The sequence below is a fragment of the Taudactylus pleione genome, unplaced genomic scaffold (genome assembly GCF_031769625.1).
Source record: "Taudactylus pleione unplaced genomic scaffold, aTauple2 ptg000037l, whole genome shotgun sequence".
Lineage (NCBI taxonomy): Eukaryota > Metazoa > Chordata > Amphibia > Anura > Myobatrachidae > Taudactylus > Taudactylus pleione.
This window is the reverse complement of record NW_028284439.1, coordinates 11,398,405-11,413,578: the sequence shown is the minus strand read 5'-3', so window position 1 is coordinate 11,413,578 and position 15,174 is coordinate 11,398,405. Positions and strand designations below refer to the sequence as shown.

The 15,174-nt window shown below is 43.4% G+C and overlaps 1 protein-coding gene across 10 annotated transcripts in view; it reads left to right on the top strand.

Annotated features, from left to right (window-relative positions):
• Window positions 1-15,174, top strand: part of TNIK (TRAF2 and NCK interacting kinase) — a 338,050-nt gene that overhangs the window by 190,733 nt on the left and 132,143 nt on the right. For all 10 annotated transcript variants that reach the window (XM_088452395.1, XM_088452397.1, XM_088452398.1 and 7 more), the window contains exon 6: window positions 11,186-11,276. In XM_088452395.1, coding sequence (XP_088308521.1) covers window positions 11,186-11,276 — 91 coding nt within the window. The remainder of the gene's footprint in view (window positions 1-11,185; window positions 11,277-15,174) is intronic.

Here is a 15,174-nt window from a genome sequence, read left to right as displayed (position 1 = left end):
TTATTAATTAAGAAATATCCAAGCATTGTAATATCTAGAAACGATGATTAATTTTTTCAAATGACATATTATATTAGTCAATGCAGTGTGTATGTTGCAGGGTTGGTATCTTAGGGCCAGTTTCAATTATCCTCGTAAATTTACTTCGCGGGGAAAAGGGTGATAGCCTCTGACATTTTCTTCCAAGGCTATTCATTTGAGAGCCCCTTTCCTTGTGCGTTAAAGCTGCCACTAACATGCGTTAAACCATAGATTCTGGAATAAGTGCCCGGAGCTATGGTTTAACGTGTTCACAGCTGCCTCAATAAGGGCAGAAATCCCTATTTAACGCAGATTACTTTTCGAGTTCAGGAGAAGGTGAACAGAAATCTGCATTAAGTGGCTGCCACTGGCTGTAAGTAAATAGCCCTGGGCACTGCATCGCGGGTAATTAGTCCTTCGAGGCTAATTGAGTTCTGCCCTTGATAAGCAGTGCTTACTCCAAATACTTCTGTTGAACACTAGATCAAATGATTAATTTTTGATGTCTTAGCAAATACACTTACTGATTTATTTGTTATATATATCTTGGTAGTTTACTGGTATGGTAGTAATCTGTTATATTAAATTTAATTTGAGATAATACTCTGAACAAATTTATCGACAGATATCAAGCTGCTTATTGATGGCCATAATTAGCATTAAGAAGTTTGTGCCTACATTCTGCCAGTCAAACATATGGAATTTAATTTAAAAAGTAGGCATGCACAAGCAGTCTGCAGCATCAGTAACCAATGACTACCTCTCTGGCTGTATCTATGTTAGTAAGCCCAACTGGAGACTACAAAAGGGAGAGCCCTGTTATACTAATCTGCAGTAATTGACAAACAAAGGTAAATGATGTAAGCCAAGTATATTAGCAGTCTATTAGAGTCATGTATAAAAATGATGATGTAGAAAAATCTCTTCAGCAAAGGACAGAGGCGTAACTAGGGACTCCGGAGTAAGATGAAGAATGGCGCCCCCTACACACACACACACACACACACACACACACACACACACACACACACACACACACACACACACACACACACACACACACACACACACACACACACACACACACACACACACACACACACTCACACACACTCTCACACACACTCTCACACACACTCTCACACACACTCTCTAAACTAGATTTGTACCTTACCTATATGGTGGTTTCTCACAACGTGGAACCTCTGAAGAAATTTATCCTCCCTGGGCAGACTGTGTCTTCAGTCGGTATTCCCTATTCATGTAGGATATCATGGTCTGGAAGATGCCTGTTTGTGTAGGAATATTAACAAGGTCATAATCTTACAACAGCGGTTCAACCCCTTGTGCCCCCTGCGTAACTTCCTGCCACCTGCGTCTCTCAGCCACATCATCTCCCCCTGCGCCATCTCTGTCACACCATCATCTCCCCCACCGAGCCAGCACATCCAGGATAATCCAAAATAGAAAAAGATATTTATCCAGATATAAATGCATTAGTATGTATGCAGTGCATCCAATTTAAAGTGCATATTCAAAAGAAGGCATATAGAAACCAGGTATGTAACATGCATAAAGCCAGAGGGTACTCATCCATGGTAGCATGAACCTGGTTCCATCTATTTTATTTTATTATTTATTTTATTTATTTACGGTGCCCTTGCCAAGCCCCTAACCGACCTGACCCAGAAGAAACGTCCAAATCTGGTCGCATGGACGGCAGACTGTGAGCAGGCCTTCCGAGACCTGAAGTCTGCCCTGGCTCAGTCTCCGGTGCTGCAGGCCCCGGATTTTAAACGCAGGTTTATTGTACAGACTGATGTCTCTAACTATGGTCTGGGAGCTCTCCTCAGTCAAGTAGATGGGCAGGGAAATGAACACCCAGTCATCTACCTGAGTAGGAAACTGCTCCCCCATGAGGTTGCATATGCCACAATTGAAAAAGGATGCTTAGTTATTGTGTGGGTATTGCAAAAGCTGCAGCCATACCTCTATGGGAGAGACTTTACGGTAATCACAGACCATAACCCGCTCAGCTGGTTGAACAAGATTTCCGGGAGTAACGGCAAATTGCTGCGATGGAGTCTCACTCTGCAGCAATACACATTTACCATCCAACTCAAAAAAGGGGCAGAGCACTGGAATGCAGATGGACTCTCCTGGTAAGGCGATGAGATAGACGCCGTGCAAAGGGAGGTATGTGATGGATGATCGCCATCTCCCTGCGCCATTTTTAGGAGGGAGGTGTGACCATCGCCATGGGTTATGGCAATTCATGAAAAGCCCATGTCATGACTGTACGTATTTTGTGTGCTCTCTATAAAGTGTGTGTATTATCATAATTCCCTAAAGTATATATTTCAGGAATGGCTGCTTGCCATGAATGGATACAGTATGTCAAAATTGCATTGCCTTAGCTAATCAGAGCAAATGGCCACGTGAGACCTAGTCTTTGAAGAAAATCTTCAGGAATGTAACGTCTGCTCACACACTAGGTGGCCCTGCTCAAGGAGCAGTGCAGTCACGCTGGCTGTGAGAAGGGTCATTTGTAACACCTCATGCTAGTAGTCTTCCTATCATAAGATACCCTAAAGGCTCCAGGGAAGTATATTAGAGTCAGGTCTTGTAGTTGTGCTAATTTGCATTTACACAAGAACCTGGGAGAACAAAGGACTGTATTTTTGAGCCTGGGAAGGGTGGGGGCTGCTGAGGGAGAGGGGGCATGTGGAACTATAATACTCAGTATTCAACACTGCTTGGTGTTCACTTCTAGGGATAGCTGAGAGCGAAGAAGTGCTCCCCATGTCGGTCTATGGTGATCTCCCTCCACACAGATTCTCTAAGACTTCAGCGTTAGATACCTTAGGATTCTGACTTTCTAACCTTTACTTATCTGTAATCAATCTGTTCATTTATTATTATTACTATATATATATCTTGTTTATTTACCTATTTTTCTTGTAATTTAACCCTGGAGATATTTCTCAATAAATACTAAAACTTTATCAGCGTTATCTCTGTGTTCTAATGAATTCACGTGCCTGTAGAGGCCCATGTTATAATTGCGTAATCACTGTGAGTTTAAGTGAGATTTAAGTGTCTGGGGAACGTCAGGTTGGCGTATCTGAGTGCAAGCTGGGCACGGTGTCGTGACAAACTATGATAGTGACGCTCGACAGCAGCCGTTTTGATGGTATCCAAGCACATTAATCATGAGCATACCGTATACTGCCCTCACACCAACTATATATCCATATACCAATCACAACACAAGACTCACCTGTTCACGCACCTGCCATGTATCACACTTCGCCGTGTAAGGGCGGAAGTGACATCAACAGGTAGGGCGGAAGTGACGCTCCGCACAGAGCATCATCCGACAGCTGTAACCAGAGCGACAATAGAAACGGAAATGACATTCCGTCCAAGAAAGCAAAAGACTACATTACCCAAGGTGCTTAGTATGCACAATGCGGAAATAACATCCCGCTCCGCTTAAGGGTGTCATGACAACCATAATATATACACAAAAACGGTATATTAACCCATAAATGCAGTAAAGCCAGAAGACTGGCATACAAATATCACACAATAATGATGTTATCCTAATATATACCAATGGTACAGCTGTGCTCAGGTGATCTGCGGTGTAACAGACATATGGGTACATACATGTGTAAACAAAAAGTTTATACAAAAAAAGAAACAGAACAAAGAAATGAAGACAGACATACATAAACATGTAAATCCCGATACAAAACTATGAGACCACCGTCAATTATTATGGAAAGCAACTAAGCGAAAGTGCTTCATTAAGCCCGTTTGGCGCTACTGTATTTAAACGACTGATCCAGAAACATTCCCTTTGCAGTAAAAGCCTATTCCGATCCCCACCTCTCCTAAGAGGAGGTATATGGTCGATGGGGAAAAAGCAGAATTCTCTTAAGGTATGTTTACATAAGGAGAAATGTATTGCCACCGGCGGCATATTACAGTCAATCATATGCATAGCCTTCTTGATGGAGGATTGATGTAAAGCAATCCTTTCTTTAAGTAACCTGATGGTTTTGCCCACATATAACAACTGGCATGGACACTTGATCAAGTAAATGACAAAATGACTGTCACAATTTAAATGATGTTTAATCTCGAACTTGACATTATTGACTGGGTTGATAAAATGTGTCCCCACAAGCAAAAATTGGCAATTGACACAGCCGTGACACTTGTATGCTCAATTTCTACAACGCAACCATGTGTTGGACTTGGAGTCTCCAATGTCAGATTTTGCTAATATGTCCTTAACATTACTGCTTCTCTTGTAGCAGAACAGTGGCATGTCTGCACATATCTGACCAATGGTGTCATCAGACTGGATGATGTGCCAATGTTTCAAAATGCTGTCTTGAATATACTTGGATGCAATAGAATATGTGGATACAAAAACCATGTGATTCATGGAAGTCTCACTGTTCTTATTAATTAAGGCTTGTTCCTGCGTCATCGACAAACAATCTGTAATAGCATCTTGAATTTCTGCTGTGGGATAACCTCTGTCAATAAATTTATTGCCCATGTCTCTTAGCACATCAGGTAATTCTGTACCATCAGTAGTATTCCGTACAACCCTCAAAAGTTGTGACAACGGTAAACCACATTTAAGTGGAGCAGGATGAAAGCTATCAGCCGATAGCAAAGAGTTCTTATCAGTCATCTTTCTGTATAGTCTGGTAGATAGAGCATCACCAGATCTATACACACAAACGTCCAAATAATTAACGGTGGTCTCACTAAAAGATGCAGTGAACCTAATCGTGGTCTCAAGTGTGTTCAAATAGTCAATAAACTCAGTCAGAGGTCTCCCCCCCCCCCAGTCCAGATCACAAAAAGGTATGTAACTAGAAAACAAAGAATGAGCCATAATATGCTGTTTTTCATACATGTGCATGAATATATTGGCATACGATGGGGCCACGTTTGACCCCATCACAGTGCCCCTTAATTGTAAATAAAATTAATTCTCAAAAAGAAAATAATTTTTGCGCAAAACAATCTCCAGTAGGAGAAGCAAAAATTCAACATTAGGCCCATTGTAATCGGGACTGGAGAAGATCAAACTCCTTACTGCATCAAGGCCATCACAGTGGCTGATAGTGTACAAGCTTGTAATGTCAAGCGTAACCAATAAGGCATTCTCAGGCAGCGGTCCAAGCAATTTAAGCTTCTGAATGAAATCACCGGTATCTCTTAAATAGGTGCTAGTGTGTTGTACCACTGGCTGTAACCAATAGTCTATATATTGGGAAAGAGGTTGACATATTGACCCACAAGAGGAAATTATGGGCCTTCCAGGGGGCCTAACCAGTGTTTTATGCACCTTCGGCAGTACATAGATCACAGGAACTCTCGGGTGTGTCTGTGTTAAAAAAATATGAAGTTTGTTCATCAATCCAATTATTGGAAAGACCCATTTGTATCACTGCATCAATTTCTTGGAGTTATACGTAGGCTCATATGTCAAAGTTTTGTAACAATCTGTGTCCGAGAGTTGTCTCATGATCTCAGACACATAATCATTTTTATCCAATAATACTATGCCTCCCGCTTTATTAGAGGGACGCACAACAATTGACTTGTTATCTTTCATGATAGCCATATTTTCATCTTTAGACAAATTAGAGAAGGAAACTTTTTGATTATCCATAAAGGCTAATGTATCTCGCTTAACTAATTTAATGAAAGTTTCTATGGAATGATTACTGCAAGGTGGTGGATCAAAAGTACTCTCTAGATTTAAATTCCGTCCAAGAAACCAAAAGACTATATTTACCCAAGGTGCTTAGTATGCACAATGCGGAATAACATCCCGCAGATCACCTGAGCACAGCTGTACCATTGGTATATATTAGGAGAACATCATTATTGTGTGATACTTGTATGCCAGTCTTTTGGCTTTACCGCATTTATGGGTTAATATATCGTTTTTGATGAGGGGTAAAAGTTTTACCTTCTTTGTGTATATATTATGGTTGTCATGACACCCTTAAGCGGAGCGGGATGTTATTTCCGCATTGTGCATACTAAGCACCTTGGGTAATGTAGTCTTTTGCTTTCTTGGACGGAATGTCATTTCCGTTTCTATTGTTGCTCTGGTTACAGCTGTCGGATGATGCTCTGTGCGGAGCGTCACTTCCGCTCTACCTGTTGATGTCACTTCCGCCCTTACACGGTGATGTGTGATACATGGCAGGTGCGTGAACAGGTGAGTCTTGTGTTGTGATTGGTATATGGATATATAGTTGGTGTGAGGGCAGTATACGGTATGCTCATGATTAAGGTGCTTGGATACCACCGCTGTCGAGCGCCACTGTCATAGATGGAACCAGGTTCATGCTACCATGGATGAGTACCCTCTGGCTTTATGCATGTTACGTACCTGGTCGCTATATGCCTTCTTTTGAATATGCACTTTAAATTGGATGCACAGCATATTTACTAATGATTTATATGTGGATAAATATCTTTTTCTATTTTGATTATCATGGATGTGCTGGCTCTTTTTTTCTTCATGCTAATATTTTATGTGTCTGGCACTCTTGAACTTACTGATTAGGTGTGTGCTGCTGGTCTCACTGGAACCATATATATAATATATATGTGTGTGTGTGTATATGTATGTGTATATATATATATATATATATATATATGTGTGTGTGTGTGTATATATACAGTCAGGTGCATAAATACAGAATTTTAATATTTTGGCCTCTATTCGAAACCACAATGGCTTTGAAATGAAACAAACAAAATGTGCTTTAACTGCAGACTTTCAGATTTAATTTGAGGGTAATTACATCCAAATCAGGTGAACGGTGTAGGAATTACAACGGTTTCTATATATGCCTCCCACTTTGTAAGGGGCCAAAAGTAATGGGACTATCAACTCAAAAGCTATTTCATGGACAGGTGTGGGCTATTCCCTCGTTATTTCATTATCATGTAAGCAGGTAAAAGGTCTGGAGTTGATTCTAGGTGTGACATTTGCATTTGGAATCAGTTGCTGTCGACTCTCAATATGAGATCCAAAGAGCTGTCACTATCAGTGAAGCAAGCCATCCTTAGGCTGAAAAATCAGACAAACCCATCAGAGAGAGAGAGCAAAAACATTAGGTGTGGCCAAATCAACTGTTTGGAACATTCTTAGAAGGAAAGAACGCACCGGAGAGCTCAGCAACACCAAAAGATCTGGAAGACCACGGAACACAACTGTGGTGGATGACAGAAGAATTATTTCCCTGGTGAAGAAAAACCCCTTATCAACAGTTGGCCAAATCAAGAACACTCTCCAGGAGGTAGGTGTATATGTGTCAAAGTCAACAATCAAGAGAAGACTTCACAAGAGTGAATATAGAGGGTTCACTACAAGATGGTAAACCATTGGTGACCCTCAAAAATAGGAAGACCAGATTAGAGTTTGCTTCAGAACTCATTGGACGGCGCTTCACAGTGCAGATGGACAATGACCCGAAGCATACTGCAAAAGCAACCAAAGAGTTTTTTAAGGCTAAAAAGTGGAATGTTATGCAATGGCCAAGTCAATCCCCTGACCTGAATCCGATTGAGCATGCATTTCACTTGATGAAGACAAAACTGAAGGGAAAATGCCCCAAGAACAAGCAGGAACTGAAGACATTTGCAGTAGAGGCCTGGCAGAGCATCACCAGGGATGAAACCCAGCGTCTGGTGATGTCTATGCGTTCCAGACTTCAGGCTGTAATTGCCTGCAAAGGATTTGCAACAAAGTATTAAAAAGTGAAAGCTAGATTTAGGATTGTTTAGTTTGTCCCATTACTTTTGGCCCCTTAAAAAGTGGGAGGCAGATATAGAAACCCTTGTAATTCCTACACTGTTCACCTGATTTGGATGTAATTACCCTCAAATTAAATCTGAAAGTCTGCAGTTAAAGCACATTTTGTTTGTTTTATTACAAAGCCATTGTGGTGGTGAATAGAGGCCAAAATATGAAAATGTTGTCAATGTCCCAATATTTATGCACTTGACTGTATACATATATGTGTGTGTGTGTATGTGTGTGTATATATATATATATATATATATATATATATATATATAATATATTATCTAGGAGTGGCAGGGCTGACCTGGAGAGGGTACCACTCTGGACAGAGAAAAGTATATACGAGTGTTTAGTAAATTTAGTTCTTTAACCTCTCATCCCTTTTTAAATGTTTTTAAAAAAATTTGGGCTTGTCAAATTTCCATGTGTTTTTGATGAACACAGACATGCACACAGATACACACTGACACAGATACATACCGCACACACTGACAAAGCCTTCACAGACAGACACACACACCTCTCTCACACAAATGCAGCCAGCCAAATAAATACAATGCTGGCATTTATTATTAAAAGTCATCCTCCTGGTCCCCACACACCCTTGGTGGCAGCTCTTACATCGCCCCTGCCCTGCTGGCAGCACGCGTGTAACTAATACACAACTGCGGTGCGGCTCCGGAGCGGAGAGAGCGAAGGAGAAGAAAATAAAATCACTTTAACTGTCGCCGGGGCATCGGCAGCAGCTTGCAGAATGGGAAGACTGCCTGGTAGGGGCTGCGTGCTTCCGCTGCAGCTCCCCCTACAGTTATCCCAGCCAGCACCACCAGACACAGTTGCCCGCTTGTCACAGTCAGTCGGGTACAATGCCCTGGCTGGCAGCACCCCCTCTGCTTGGCCTACCACGGCTCCCAGGGCATGTGCCCTGCTCAAACCCCCCACACACACACACACACACACACACTGGCAAAGGACAACAGTGAGCTCAGTGGTCGCGGTGAGCGACAAATTAGTGGCTCCCAGGGACCCACCACTTTAAAAAAAAATGGGGTCCTACCTGACCATTTCTGGGTCCCATCATAATTTATGCTTTAGAGCTCCCCATATGCCTCAGACCTCCCCAAATGCCCCTAAAATGCAGATCTGATACCCCCAACAGCATCAGATATCCCCACAAGCCCCTTAAATTCATGTTTTAATGCCTCCATGATTTTTCAGGTAATATGACTTTTCTGTTCACAAAACCCATAGTGAATAAGTAGGCTTACCATATCATCCCTTTAAACTGGGACACTCATGGATTACACAGGTTCTGTGGCTCATTGAAACCAGGTGAAATCTAGGCATGAAGTCAGCCAGTCACAGAACCTTTAATTAATTCACGTGTCCCGTTTTAAAGTGATATTATGGTTAGCCACTTTAGGTAATAGTCATATTTATCAAAGGATAAATGCCCAGTCTTTACACATTATTTCGCACATTAATACCCCTTACAAAATGATGCCGCAGATTAATGCCCTTTACACATGCCGCACATTAATGCCCTTTAGTCCCCCTGTGCATTGCCCCTAGCAGCAGTCCCCCTGTGCATTGCCCCTAGCAGCAGTCCTCCTGTGCATTGCCCACGGCAGCAGTCCATCCCCCTGTGCAGTGCCCCCCAGGAGCAGTCCGTCCCCCTGTGCAGTGCCCCCCAGGAGCAGTCCGTCCCCCTGTGCAGTGCCCCCCAGGAGCAGTCCGTCCCCCTGTGCAGTGCCCCCCAGGAGCAGTCCGTCCCCCTGTACAGTGCCCCCCAGGAGCAGTCCGTCCCCCTGTGCAGTGCCCCCCAGGAGCAGTCCGTCCCCCTGTGCAGTGCCCCGCACGTGCAGTCCGTCCCCCTGTGCAGTGCCCCGCACGTGCAGTCCGTCCCCCTGTGCAGTGCCCCCCGTATGCCTGTCAGACCACCTATGCAGTCCAATGAAGATATCTGCCCCCCTAATAGGTGTGAGTGACTTGGGCATTAGGCCCAGGCCACTAAAGGGCAAATAGGTGGGCCCTCTAGTGACCTGGGCCTAATGCCCAAGTCACACAGCTATTTGGGGGGTATATACCTTCAATTGGGCCTAATGCCCCCTATGTTGCCTGTGCCTTTTGCCCGCCTATAGACCCACAGGCCTATTGCCTGAATTTATCCCACGGGCCTAGTGCCCGACAACCCTGGTGGTCTAGGAAGGAGTAAAATACCGGTGGCCCAAGGCCGCCTACTGGTATGGTGGGAGAGGCTGCGGGGGGGAGCTTCGTTAGCTGTTTTGCTTTCCTCCCCCGCAGTCCTTTTTCGGTCCTCAGCTTCAGTCTTCTGCCGCTGGCCCGTCCTGGCCAGCGGCACCGCCACTTCCTTCTTGATCACGCCGTCTTCTGACCTCTTGCGCGGCCGCCGGAACTGTTGCCGCGCCGCTCTTCCCTTGTCTTCGGGAGGTCTTCACTCCTCCCCTCCGCCGATGGACTGAACGTTCCCGCTCAGCGGCGTCTATTAAAGATGTCGCGAGTGGGCGGGGCTATGACGCGGCGAGCCACGATTGGCTTGTTATTTCTGCCTCCTATTGGCTGCTGGACTGCGAGCCTAAAGCTCGCGGCCAGAACCAAACAACCGCCGCAGCTACTTGGCTTCCTTGCAGCGAGCTCCGCTCAGCTAATGGTACAGAGTGATCATCTGTGCCCTATGCTACATAATTTCTTTCCAGATGGGAGTGGAGTTCCACAATGAGAAAACCACCATTAATAGAGCTTGTATGATCACCCACAGCGTTTTCTACCACCAATAACCTGATGTCATTTCAGTGGCTTTCTTGTGGAAGAAGGGTGCTGCCTTCTGCACCATTCCATACATTGGTAGACTCCATACCGCAGCGCATACAGACTGTTGGGCCACCAAAGGCTGCAAGTTGTGGTCCAAAGACCTATTATGTGAACTAATATTGTGGTTACAATTTTTTGGCCACTACCTGTGCATCCATTTATTGGTCTTTCCTAGGACTATTTATATGGCAAATAGTCATTTGAATTTTGAAACGGGCAAATTTTTTCTTTTCATTATGCCTCCTGCATTTTGTGCCCATAGTTTAAATAAGTTGTAAATCATCATGCAGGTTATGCTGGATGATCAAAGCACTTACATTTGCTCAGAAATCTGTTTTAAATAGCAACAAATTTTATGTTCTAGGTTTGAAATAAAGATAAATTTTCAGGTGACAAATATGCACAGATTTGTTAACTCACTCAATTGCCTTGAGATACATGTTATAGTCTACTATTCTTCATCAATCTCCCCAGGGTCTGAGTCATCTGCATCAGCATAAGGTCATTCATCGAGACATTAAGGGGCAAAATGTCTTGCTTACAGAGAATGCAGAAGTCAAGCTAGGTAAGCAAATCTATGCACTTGAATTAAGATTAAAGAATAAATAATTGACAATATTGTGTGATGAGAGGTTGAAAGCACAAACACACTGTGCATATGAATGATATTTGACTATTTTACTGCATATTTAACTTCTTCCCTGATGTGCTATTTATTTATTTATTACTAGTTATTTATATAACGCACACATATTACGCAGCGCTTTACAGAGAATATCTTACCATTCACATCTATCCCTGCCCCAGTGGAGCTTACAATCTATATTCCCTATCACATGCTCGCAAACATACACACTATGGTCAATTTTTGTGGGGAGCCAATTAACCTAACAGTATATTTTCGGAGTGTGGGAGGAAACCGGAGTACCCAGAGGAAACCCACGCAAGCACAGGGAGAATATACAAACTCCACACAGTTAGAGCCGTAGTGGGAATCGAACCCATGACCGTAGTGCTGTGAGGCAGTAACGCTAACCATTACACCGTCTGTGCTGCCCTGGGTGCTATCTGGGAAGTGGGAGGAACAGGGATATGAAGGCCTTGTATTGGGGTGAGGGGGGGTGGGGGGTGGCAGGTCTATAATGGTGTGATTCATAGCAAATGAAGTGATCACGAGCTCCACCCCACCTTACCAGCAGAACTCAAATTCTTGGCATTTGGCAAGTATGTGTTATTGTAGGTGTAGGCACCTGGTAAATGCGTGTATGTATAGGATCACTGGGCAGCAACAATATGTGATTTATTTTTTTTTGAGGTTTTTATACAAGAAGTCCCATACCTCCCTACTTTGGTAATCTTGCTAATTGGGACATATAGTGCATGCTTAAAAGAGGGTATGGCCATGGCACTGCTGAAGCATTAAGCCACCCCTATCCACCTTTAACTTTTCCACTCGCTCATCCTCAGCTGTTTTGCTGTGGGATCATATATCTCAACAGTTTGATGGGACAGCAGGACAGACTTATTTAGAGTGCGGCTATTCTTTCTAAATTGGGACAGCTGTGAGATTCTTACCTGCATAGTAATCCCATAAGCAAACTACTGGATAAGGGTCAGGGTCTTCAACAGATTGGCCATGCCCCAGTAACAGTGCAGCCGTTCATGAGGCATGACTCTGCCCACTTTGGTGCTATCAATTACATCTGAGAACCGCCACAGACTCGGACGTGTCATCTGGGGGTGGCGAAATTAGGTCAGGTCATACACACAGTCCCGTTCTGTGTTGTTTTAACATACAGATCACACCAAACATGCAACTAGCTAGCAAGACCTTAGTCTGCCCTGTTATTTGCATATGTATGTCTTAAGCTGGCCATACACGCTACAATTATCAGGGCGATCTGCCTGATATCTGTGGATCGCCCCGATAATTGTAGCGTGTGGGGGGGGGGCGACCGAGGGTTAAATATTGCTCGGTCGGGCATGCCGGATTGTCCAGCATGCCTGTCCGATGCGATATTTACCGGTAAACTGTTGGCCGCATCGGGCAGTGTATGTCCAGCCGCGGCCGACAGACAGACATTTCCTGTGTTCCTTCCTACGGAAATGTCTCTTCTCCCGGGGGCGGAGTGTGGATGTCGGGCTGATACACTGTGACAGAAATCTCAGTGTATGCCGGCGACATCTGCGGCCTGCAGGCTGCCATATAAAATGTCTGTCGGTCTGACAGACATTTTATCTGGCCGTGTATGCCCAGCATTAGCAGAGCAAATAAATAAATTATTTAATAAACAAACTACTGTATATGTGTAGAAAAAACAGTCATGTGTAAGGGCTCTTACACAGCAAAGGTTCTATACTATGGGTTTACTAAAGTCTAGTTTAAGAGATTCATTAGTCTGATAATTCTAACCTAGAAGTATAATGCAAAATAAAAACCATAATACAATAATCGGCGTCAATGAGTCATCTCTTGAAGGAGTGGTAAAAGAGTATCTAAAGCACTGAAAAGATTTTGAAAAATACAATGAAAGCAGTTAGCCCAAAGAAGGTAATATAACATAATAAGCATATAGTTAACACTCACATCGAAATATATACATTGCTGTGTAAAGCAAAGCCCAAAAATACAGTTTAGAGAATTATGAGTGTTTCAGAGCGGCTGACTGAGATATAAGGAGATTCAATCCATTTAGACCAAATATAGTTGAATTTCAACATAACATTTCTGTCCAAGTAAGCATACGTTCCATGCCCAAATGTAGCATTAACCAGTGATATGGAGATGGATAAGTAAACGCACAGAGATTGTACATCTTATAAGCATGTTATGGGAGTGTCGCAGGCACATCACTGATAGTGGTTGCAAACTCAAACACATAATCGCTTGCATTGGAGGCAGTACTTTGACATGAAATCTGCACCTAGCATGGGGCTGCTGCAAGTTTGGATGATGTGACCGATGGTTACATCTCAAAACTCACCAAGCGTCTGAATGCACTCAGAGGGTGTCCAGGTCTTGTACATTCAGGCTTGTATTGGTATTTGCACAAAGACGCAGACGTGCGACCGGCAAAAAAAGGAGAAAAGGATGGCTGCTGTTTATGTAGACGCTTAGGTGTGAGTGTATGGATATTGAAAAGTTGAATTTGCATGAATGCTACCCAGTGCCTCCCCCCACTTCTAGTCCTGCCGTCATCCCGTGTCAACCTCCCAACTCTCCTTATAATGCACTCAGAACATATAAAGGATACCAGCTTTTGGAAAGCTAACATGAGTTAGAATTTCTGAAGGGGAGAATCCTGGATCACAGGAGGACTGCCAGAAATTGAACAGACAGGGTATGTCTTATTTGCAAGTTCCTAAAAAAAATATTCCTATGGGACACCAAATACAGACCTATACTGATTTAAAGGATTTAATTACATGATCTGTGCGTAATTGCCCAATAGAGACTACTCCCCACCTGTCCCATTTAGCTCTAGATTGTAAGGCTTTTAGCTCTGAGAGCCATCTTTTACCCAGAGAAGATAGTCTGGGTTCAGCCCCTGGACCTCCAGAATCCAAGAGACCAGATTCCAAATTTGGATAACTTGTGTCAGAATAGGAAGCCGACACTAATTGTGTCCGAGAGTGTCCTATAAAGAATTGTCTTGTGGTTTGGAATTTTTTCCAATACAGTTATCTGTGGCTTATATGCTATTCCAGGAGCACCTCATGACCATTTACATTTAATATAAAATATTATACTTACAGATCTACTCTCCGTGCGCTACAAGTCGTGTTACACATAACGCGTGCATGCCGTTCGACTCGGTGGCGCCGAGCGTTTTTCCGTGTGACATTTTCCCTTAAAATGTATCTTATTCGCAAAGTAATGGGAATAAGGCACACAAGCAGCTTATGCTGATTAAAACTATATGCGGCATACCTACATTCTGTGTGACTGCGGTTATATCTGCATGCAAAATGCTACATTACAGTGTCAGCAGGTGTGACGCTGTAATGTAGCATTTCACAGGCAGATGCAGTCGCACACAGAATATAGGAACGCCGCATATCGTTTTAATTAGTATAAGCTGCTTGTGCTTCCTATACGCATCGCTTTGCAAATAAGGGAAAAAGTGGCATGAGTAGATGCTCAGTTCTATAAAGTGCAACAAGAAGGGCTGTTTAACGTGCAAGGAGGTTTAGCTTAGATGTATGTGGACACATCTATAGGTCTGCAGTCCATGGACAATTTTGCCTGGTGTGGTTATAACCTTCTCTCCTCAGAATAGGAAGTCAAGATCCCCCTACTGTACTGCCCAGCAAGGTTTGAAGAGGGGTATGACCAGGGTAGGCTGCGCAACTAAGGGAGTGTAAGGTCAGATCCTCCAAGTCTTTCATCCACAGTTTAAGATTGCCTAATAATTTGAGTCCCTAGACCTGGTGACAGTATCCAGCTTTATCCAGGGCTTTTG